Source organism: Temnothorax americanus, unplaced genomic scaffold (assembly GCF_048541705.1).
Source record: "Temnothorax americanus isolate GAGA-0224 unplaced genomic scaffold, ASM4854170v1 Scaffold29, whole genome shotgun sequence".
Lineage (NCBI taxonomy): Eukaryota > Metazoa > Arthropoda > Insecta > Hymenoptera > Formicidae > Temnothorax > Temnothorax americanus.
Window position 1 is genome coordinate 522,027 of NW_027509432.1, and position 10,159 is coordinate 532,185.

At 34.1% G+C, this 10,159-nt stretch overlaps 3 protein-coding genes across 3 annotated transcripts in view; 1 reads left to right on the top strand and 2 right to left on the bottom strand.

The window, feature by feature from the left end:
* M (zona pellucida domain-containing protein miniature) overlaps positions 1-2,924 on the bottom strand; it is a 267,575-nt gene extending 264,651 nt beyond the window's left edge. Inside the window, exons 1-5 of the mRNA XM_077410715.1 lie at positions 2,793-2,924; positions 2,247-2,316; positions 1,783-1,844; positions 1,467-1,578; positions 1,136-1,187 (exon numbers count right to left, since the gene is read on the bottom strand). The gene's annotated coding sequence lies outside the window, so the exon portion shown is untranslated. The remainder of the gene's footprint in view (positions 1-1,135; positions 1,188-1,466; positions 1,579-1,782; positions 1,845-2,246; positions 2,317-2,792) is intronic.
* A 1,006-nt stretch (positions 2,925-3,930) lies between these two features.
* LOC143899786 (STAM-binding protein) lies at positions 3,931-7,295 on the top strand. The gene is made up of 8 exons (XM_077410387.1): positions 3,931-4,393; positions 4,757-4,855; positions 5,023-5,244; positions 5,341-5,517; positions 5,722-6,028; positions 6,123-6,235; positions 6,486-6,588; positions 6,840-7,295. Exons 1-8 carry the CDS (start codon positions 4,275-4,277, stop codon positions 6,900-6,902), a joined length of 1,203 nt encoding a protein of 400 aa, XP_077266513.1. The 5' UTR covers positions 3,931-4,274; the 3' UTR covers positions 6,903-7,295.
* A 1,117-nt stretch (positions 7,296-8,412) lies between these two features.
* Positions 8,413-9,944, bottom strand: Cisd2 (CDGSH iron sulfur domain 2). The gene is made up of 4 exons (XM_077410391.1): positions 9,780-9,944; positions 9,527-9,621; positions 8,975-9,091; positions 8,413-8,728 (listed from the first exon to the last, which is right to left on the bottom strand). The coding sequence occupies exons 1-4, from the start codon at positions 9,874-9,876 to the stop codon at positions 8,642-8,644; spliced, it is 396 nt and encodes a 131-aa protein (XP_077266517.1). The 5' UTR covers positions 9,877-9,944; the 3' UTR covers positions 8,413-8,641.
* Between the last annotated feature and the right edge of the window lie 215 nt (positions 9,945-10,159).

Genomic DNA, 10,159 nt, shown 5'->3' on the forward strand with positions numbered 1-10,159 from the left:
AAACTTGAGCACCGTTTCGCAATCAATAAAGTTCTCCTATCCGATCGAGTTCTCCAACTAGGAAACAACTTATAATGCTGAGAAGAGCAGTTAAACTTCTCCGCAACTCTACAAGATCGTTAAGCGCGCAAAGGAAGCCGCTTTATCACTTAAGAAACTATGAAACGAGAAACTCTTTTATGACATATTAATATTTCAGTATAATTGTTTGAGATAATTATCCTCGGGATTTTGAATCTAGATAAGTAGATACTATCACGTACTCTGTTTGTCTCAGCAAAATCTGCTGGCAACCGCAAACGTAATACGTTCAAATATATAATCGGTCGCTCGCGAGCAGAAAAGACGGACAAAGATCTCGTTTCAGAAAGAAATGAAAAATTAAGTATTTAACCAGTGATCATATATTATATCACGAGAGATACATTCTTCGTTTATTGCTAATAAAGATAATTATTTACACGATGAATTTTTAATAATCATCCTTTTAACATCGCGGTTTATGTAACTGCAGTTGTTGATTATATAAAATTAACCATATTTGTGGTCATAATTAATTATTTGCATTGACAAAGTTCTAATAATTGGTATAATATTAAATTAGTTATAATTAATTATAAATAAAACGGAATTCAGTTTATACTAGTGTAATATTAATTAAAATCGAATAAATAGCTCCCGTTATATATGCATATTAATGCATTAATATCTACCGCATCGTAACACTTCGAAAGAACATCGTGATTCGTGATCATAAATTAATTATCTTAAAAGCATGCACAGCATGCTTATAGAGATGAAAAATTTATAATAGAATGACGTAAGATCCAAAAGGGATAATAAATTTATTACACAATTAGAACTGATAAAAGTATCTCTTTGTATTTTGCAAATTATTAAATTATTTTTCATATAATATGTTATTTCAAAATTATTTTCAAGTGATATGTGAAACTAATAATTGATTCCAAAATAATTACCTAGATGATTAATTAGAAAGAAATCTTCTATTTTATAACTATAAATACATTACTTTATAAATAAATACATATATTGGATCTCACGTCATTACTACTTCAACTAGTAAAGTCTAGTCGGTTATCAAATTACCTCAATAAATATGTTTATCACTCACCGACCCCGATGCGCAACAGCGGAATAATATCTGCTACGTAGCTGCGTTGATTCTGTAATAAACAAATATAAAATTCATAAAACGGTGTTCAAAAAAATTTAACGTTTCAAAACATAATTCTTATGAGCATCAAATATTTTATTTATTATTTAATTAAATATTTATTTAAATAATTATATATTTTCCGAAAAAGATCTTTACAAAAAATCAATCTTTATAAAATATTAAATCACTCCTTTTCTTCTATTATTTCTAAATCATGGTGAAATAAAACGGCTCGAGATAAAACCGGAAAAAATTACTTTTACACGAAATAAAAAATAATATTTACCGCAAAGTTGTTCCGCTGGCGCCCGATGCCTCTCCCAGGTCCCCTCCTCCTCTCAGGCTGTCCTCTCGGATTGTCAGCTCCCTCGATGCGACACTTCCCGCGTCGTTATTTTCTGAAACATATAAATAAATGATTTGATATTAACTAATTCTTACGCGTCAAACTTCTTATTCATCATTCAATTATACATTTATTTAAATAAATATTGTGCTAAGAGAGACGCGGCGTCGCTAAATTAATTCGCGAGGTATAGATCTTCGCGATAGGTATTGCAATAAATGTTAAATGCAGAATTAACGCACGTTATACCACTTACCACTTAAATAAGTCGCGACGCCACTCGTTCGCAGCCGATCCATCTCATATGCCCGTCGCGATCTGCATGGAAATGAAAGAGGAGCGTAATTAACATATGTATAATATATAGCAAAGGCACTTATCGTCTCCCGCGCGATCAACTTCTCGCATCGAAAACGTCGAAAACGTTGCGGCGCGGTCACTATACGAATCCCGCGATTATACAATTTCTTACTTTGAGTAGCAAATATACCGCATGCTCGCCTTTTAGTACGACTGTCAATTTACATTTTAACAAATAGGCATATTAATATTCTTGATAAGTATCCGCGATATTCGCGACATTAGATACGATCGTCACTTTCGGGATTGTCCGCGCGTTTTAAAAATATCTACACCCGGCCGAGCGCTGAATCGATACTATTCGATAAATACTGTAGTAAATAATGCATGCATAGATTAATAAAGGTTATATACACTTACCAATTAAACAACTCTTGCGACGCCACTCGTTCCGCATCGTCTCGCCGATCCGTCTCGTGCGCGTCGCGATCTGGAAATGGAAGGAAAACGTTATCAATATGGCGGAGCGCGTCATCCCCATTTCCCGCGCGGCGCGCGGACATTGCGGACAACTTCTCGCGCCAAGGCCGCCAAGCCAAGAGTGTCGGCGTCGCTGGTCGCTATACGCGTTCCGTTCTTAACTTCGCGATCATGAATTTTCCGAACTTCAAAAATCAAATATTATAAACTCGCCTACTATGACAATTGTTATTTTGCATTCTAGCGAATAACGTATTAACATTTTCGGCAGATATTCACGATATTCGCCACCCTCGAAAATACGATCGTCACTTTCGCGATTGCCCATCACGCGACGCGCCTTTCAGCCGGACAAGTACGATACGGCGAGATACGTATTCGTCATATTTTTAAGAAATATCGGTACCCGAGCGCTAAATCTATACTACGCGATAGATACTGCAGTGAATATAATGCATGCAAGAGTAGTATATGTGTTATTTTTACCAATTAAATGAGTCGTGACGCCACTCGTTCCGGAGTCGATCCGTTCCGTGGACGCCACGTTCTGGAAGTGCACGGAGCAAGGGGCAAGGGCGGCAAGGGGAACGTCATACGTCATCAACATGGCGGTGACGCTTCGTTTCCCGCGCGTTCAAAAGCGACGAGCGACGCAACGCCACTATTTACACGTCCCTTTTTTACTTTTGCGTTTATGCGTTTATTTTTCTCACTTTAACAATAAATGCTTGCCTTATATAGCAGTCGTTTTTCGCTTTATGATCCAAGTTAAATATACAAGTTAATTTTAGTTCCGGTATCACGTACATACGTGACACTACGCAAGTCAAATGAATGGCGGTAAATGTTTAGTATAACGCTCTCCTCTCCGATTTTCTTAAAACTTTGTAAAATTGTTTATTTCTGTGTGTAAAAAACATTCTGAGAAGGAAAATCGTCGCTCAGGTCTCGTTTTTTTTTAAATTTAATTTCAAAATTTTGATGTCGGTAAGGTAGGAAAATGATAATTTACGTTTGGGCATACACACGTGTGTGTGTGCCTTGCTTTAACGAAAATCACAACTTCTATAAGGCAGGGCATACAGTGTGTGTGCGTGTGTGTGCGTGCGTGCGTGCGTGCGTGCGTGCGTGCGTGTGTGTTACCCATGACGAAATGAAGTTGCGCAGTATTTTAAAAACGTAAATTATAATTTTCTTACCTTACCGACATCAAAACTTAGGAATTTAATTTAAAAAAAACGAGACCTGAGCGACGATTTTTTTTCTCAGAATGTTTTTACACACAGAAATAAACAATTTTACAAAGTTTTAAGAAAATCGGAGGGGAGAGCGTTATACTAAACATTTACCTGAATGGCCAATAAAAGCGTATACTTATGATACTGCGATTCGGATCGCTTATTTATACGTTCGCAATTAATATTAATTTTTCAAATATTAATTTTTACATACTTTTAGACGAAAAATAAAGATATTCCAAGTAAGGAGATTTTATCGGCAGTGCCAGAAAATGTGTAATGCTAAATAGCTCCAACGTTGAAAACGGGTGCGAGTGACGTATGACGTATTGACATATCAAGGTCCAATTACGGAACGCTGGCGTGGCCGGCGGCCGCAGGCCGCTTTCTGCTTCATGAAAGTAACCTTTAAAAGAGGGTGAGAGAGAGGGAAAACGAGCTAGTGCTGGCTAGTGCATTAGGGCAAGGTGCAAGTGCATTCTCAACCTACCGAATTCGTTATCAAAACGTTATCAAAGAGCACAAATCACAAATCACAAATTGCAGTTCGTTAAGTGCGGCAGATCTTTTAATTAGAACTTGAATTATTAATATTTTTCTACATCTTTTCTCATTTTGGACATCAAAATGACGCCGAGAAGGATACCTATAACGTCGGAAAATTGAGAGAATCTAAAGGATTTTTCAGCTATTTGTTAATATTAGAAGTTCAGCAGAACTAACCTAAAAGATGAACAAAACCAATCAGTCTTGGAAAGAAATGGGTATCACAGACCCCAAGGAGCGGATCAAGGCTCTTACGGAGCATGCCTCGAGAGTAGAAATTGATCCAAATATTGCGCCTAAAAGGTAAAAAATATATATATTTATTATTTCGTTATATTGAAATACAATTGTAAAATATCTAGATTTCAAAAATATTTGAAATAAGAAGTAAGAAAAGATTTTTCTGCACGAGGAATCCAGAATGCAGAATTAAAATATTGGATTGTAAAATGGTTTTAAAATTGGACAGTATCTTTTTAGGGGATTGTGTTTATTGTTAAAAAAAATATATGGTTTTTTTTTGCAAAAATTCATATTAGACATTTATGACTCGGTATAAATATTCACATATACTATAATAGGAATATTATGATAATTGCCAATAATTATATCAATTTCAAAAGTGATATAATTTTTTTTCCAATTTTTTTACCTCTATAATTTCAGATATTATCGCACTGGAGTGGAAATGGTCAGATTAGCGAACATGAACGTGCAAGATGGCAGCTACGAAAATGCCTTTACATTATATATGAAATTTATAACGTAGGTAATAATTAATAATAACTTTTACGTTATTATGTTACATATAACATTTATGGTATATTTTTAAATAATAAATGCAAATTTAATATTTTCTCTAAAAACAATTATTTATTTACGTCAAATATTGGAATTAAATATTTATATCTATTTATTATCTGTTTTAACAGACTTTTTGTGGATAAAATAAGGGACCATCCGCAATATGATAGTGTATCAGCCAAAGATAGGGCGACGAATAGGGATGATTTACGAACAGTCATTCCTAAAGCAGAGAAACTGAAAAAACAGTTATTGGATCAATATCAAGCAGAGTTTGATAAGTATTTCGAGGATTTGAAAGAAAGAGAAAGGATTGAAAAGGAACGTTTGAGGCAAGAAGAACTTCAAAGGTATTTAATTGTCTTATATATTTGTTATTGAAAAAGCACGAAATCAATAATATTTATCAAGAAATTAGTTATATAGCGTCATATATTTTTGCTCAGGCATAAGGAAGAGGAAAACAGAAGGAACAAAATGGCTGCTCTGGCTGCTGTCAGAGCGGCTCAGGCTGCTATTACTGCGAATGTACCAGTGGAAACAAAGCCTTTGCCTTCCATTGCACCGAAAACTGTGATGAGCCTTATGGATGATGATAAAGCATTCAAGACCTCCAAGGATATGTAAGTTTCGTTGTTTAAAATTACTTTATTAAAAGTATGATACATCTTGGCGATAATTAAGCGTCAGCTTAATAATTATACATAATAAGATTTGATGTGTTTAAAGTATACTAATTACTAATATATAATGATATGCACATGTATATTGTCATATTTAATATATATATATTTTTTTTTTATATATAATATATATATATTTTTTAGAAAAACGCCGACAGTGGATCGTTCTACAAAACCTTCTTTACTAACGAGCGACGGTTTATCTTTGCGCGACGTTATCCTGCCGACCAAATTAATGCACAGCTTTCTGGCGCTTGCCTTTAGCAACACGACGAGCAATAAAGAAACATGTGGTATTTTGGCTGGGCGATTAGAGCGAAATAAATTGATGGTAACGCATCTACTAATACCGGAACAAATTGGCACCCCAGATTCTTGTACTACGCATAACGAAGAAGATATCTTTGATTATCAGGATCAGCATAATCTTATCACTCTCGGTTGGATTCATGTACGTAATATTTACTTTGCGTTTTTATTTCTAATTTCTATTTTTAATTTGTCTATTTTAAATATAATTATGTGTTATGTATTACGTATTATAGACACATCCTACACAGACTGCATTTTTATCAAGCGTAGATCTTCATACGCACTGTGCTTATCAACTGATGATGGCGGAAGCTATAGCGATAGTTTGTGCGCCTAAATATGATGAGTACGTATGAAAAAATTTTGTGTACACTTTATGTTGAATTCTTCAAACGGTTATTTAAATATTTGGCATCTGATTTTGGTTGAATTCAGCTAAATTCAACTAAATTATGGATTAGTATCCTTCATAACGTACATGTCCCCTCCTTGATGTACAAATATAATATAAAAATTTTAATTATCTATTAACTTAGAATAAAATCAGAACTTGTTTTGATATTTGGTGTGATTTTTATTATAAATATTTTTTACAGGACAGGATTCTTTATCTTGACACCTGATTACGGCTTGGATTTTATCGCAAATTGCAGAGAAACAGGATTTCATCCACATCCTACCGAACCACCGTTATATACAGTAAATATATTACAATTTATTTAATAACATTTTTAACACAACATTAATTAAAATTTGAGTGATTAATAATAAAAATAATATATAATTAAATGTTGAATTAGTAAATTCAAAAAATGGAGTACCGATACTCTATTACTGTACAATAGTAACCATAAATATTGATAACTAATAATTCGATCTTGACATAATTAATATTGTCGTTTTGGTTTGGTATCATGAATACTTACATTACACACTTTTTACTGTTTCAGAAAGCAAGACACTACAAATTAGACGTAATGGCACTCCAAGTGGTAGATTTACGAAGAAAATGATATATCTTGGATACGAGATCATTTACTGAAAAATATTTCTAATTAAATCTTGGAAAATAGCAATTTACAATAAAAATCGCGAATCTTATTACGCGATTAGTGCATAATTAGTCTTATTATTTATACTTTTACCGTTATTGTTATCACCGAGGGTGGCAGTGTGGTCTTGTGGTAAAACGCCAGACTCGTAATCCCGTGGAACCGGGTTCGAGTCCACCTGATCACAAGAATTTTTATATTCCAAACTGCACCCCCCGCACGAGTGGGGCTCGTGCGGAGAAACTGGGCTATCTTTCGGAGGAAAAAGTAAATTTGAAATTGGTCGTCAAGCTTGGGGAGCTTGGGAGTTTTATACCGCTTAAGTATATTGTTGGTCGCTTTAATAAAAATTTTGGATTCCTGGGTGTTCATCATCATTCATCAGCCTCTACTGACAATATTATTATTTTTATTAAGCAGTATAAAACTCCCAAGCTCCCCAAGCTTGACGACCAACTTCAAATTTAATTTCTCCTCCGAAAGATAGCCCAGTTTCTCCGCACGAGCCCTACTCGTGCGGGAGGTGCAGTTTGGAATATAAAAATTCCTGTGTTCAGGTGGACTCAAACCCGGTTCCACGGGATTACGAGTCTGGCGCTTTACCACAAGACCACACTGCCACCCTCGGTGATAGCAATAACGGTACAAGTATAAATAATAAGGCTTGTATTTGTATTTAATATTTTCTCAATTTTAATCAAAAGTTAATTTATTTATTACAAGTATATCTACAATTATTGAACAAGCGAAATTAAATGTACATAACATAACATAACCTTTGTTACATTAATATTTTATTTTGTTATATACATGTATATTGTAATAGCATAAAATTTTATATTTTATTTTATTGTTTTTATAGTTTCAACAAGGGGTTCTGTTAATTTCTGTTTAAAATATAAATGAATTTTTGAAAAGGATATAGAATATATTTTATACATTTTTCATGTTTATATGTTACATAAAAAGACAAAGTTCTCAATAATAAATGCATTAGACTCATAATTGATTAAAACTTCAACTTTATTTTAGATGATTATTTTAATTTTTAGATATTAAAATAATCATAAAAAAATGTACCTTTGATTTTCGTTTAAAAATAGCAGGTTTAATATAAATATATTTTTTTATCGTGTAAATTTCTCATTCACAAGACATTGTACCGTTTTAAACAAGAGTTTCCAGTTAAAATAGATATCTTTCTTTCCTTCATAAAAGATATATAAAGTTCATCGTGCCTTTTTGAAAATAACAAGTGTTCATAACATTGAATTCTAATCTTATGCTACATAATCGAAAGACATCGTGTCACAAAACGCTTTGTATATATTAATCTTACCGAAAGATACGTGTGTAGATGGTATGAATATATATGTGAAATATAATTATTTATTCATTTTGTTTTATCAATTATATATATATTAATCGTTTGATTTTCAATAATTATGCATAAAAATAAAAAGCCACTGAATATATTACGGAAAAATGAATTTATTTATAAACCTTCCCTCATGGAAACCAGACATCTTAAAAAATAAAATTGGTAGACATTATTTTGTAAAATTTATCTACAGAGAGGGGAATAAAGATTCGTCCACATTTGACTCTTCCCATATTTATCTACAATCTGGCGCGTAAATAGCTATCTTACAGCGATGAGAAATTACCAATGTGACGGTAATTAGTCAACGTAACGATATTTAGCTCTTCTTCGTGACGATAAGTGGACCCACGTTGTCCTTGCACTCGTTGTTATGACGTCCATGAGTACCGTCGCAGTAAGGCCACTATATATAAAAAATGATTAAAAATGTAGATATACGCACACTCACACACACACAACTTTTAACAAACAGTTATTTTAGAGAATATAATTAATAAATATTTATAAAGAATTTCAAATTGAAAAATACGTAGGACTAATTTTTCTTTTATTTAATCACTTGCTTGTGTCTTTTCGTAAGAAACAAAATAGAATATCAAAATGTATAATTTTTCCGATCTTAGGAAATTTATATAAGGAAAGAACTTACATTTTCAGATCTCCAACAGCGACAAAATACAGCTTTTTCAGAGATATCTTCGATATCAACGGTGTCCACTACTTTCGCAACGTCTTTCTTTATTTTGAGATTAACACGACCATTTGGCTATAAAATAAATAATTTGCATTATTACATGGAAATCGTTGGAAAAATTAATAGAATTATAAACATATTATTAAAAGAAGATTATTAATTTATCCAGAATACAGACGATATACTTTTTCTTGCACGCGCACTATTATATTCTTTGCGTTAGAAATGAGGTAGAAAATAAAACGTTCCATAACTCGAGTTTTATTTAAATGACAATTTTTCTGTGCGTGTACCAAGTATAATATTTGAATTTTTTAAAATACAGAACAGTTAAGAATTACAAAGTTGAGCTCATTTACCCTCAGTTTGCAACGAGTTTACGGCAAGTTGAGAAAGTCATTATCTGGAAGTTACATAACTTTCCTAGATATCATAACGGATCAACGCTAACTCTTGTTGTCCTTGATACTTTCTGTAGGAGAGATAGGATAGACATAAAATACATACCGCAGGTCTGCCATGAGGACAAAACGCCCTGTAGGACATGTATCCTACACCCGCGAGAAGGGCAGTGGGTGGCAGAAGGGCAAACCAGTCCCTCACTGGCGTAAAGAAAAAAAGGAGTAAAACGACATGAATTAGAAAAGAATTAAACGGTCATTTAAATCGAGAGGTTACGTGAGTTATGTCGGAGTCTGGAAAACGGTACGTCGAGGTACAATCGCTGACGCGAGGCGTGGGACTGTACGGTGAAAATTACCTCCCAGCCGGAACCATCCGCCTATCGACTCGGGAATCGGTAGGCCGGCCAGATAATTCGGAACGGACACTTTGACAAGATGCGCGATCGGTTCCATAGTCGCTCGGCTTGGCTGACTGGCGACCGCTGGCGACTGACGACAGGCGACAGGCGACACTGGCGACGCTCGAGCAACAGTGCCAATCGCCGATTCGTCAACGTTCGTCGCTACGGTGCCGAACTACGGAAGAGAAACTTTCTGCAAAATCAGTCTTTTTGGCAAATCGCTATATTCAAACACAAATTAGGCTGCGTTCGGGAAGCGCGCTATTAGCGCTATTGCATCATTCTATCTTTATCGCTCATCAGGCGTAAAACAAGGATAAAATAAGCAAATAGCA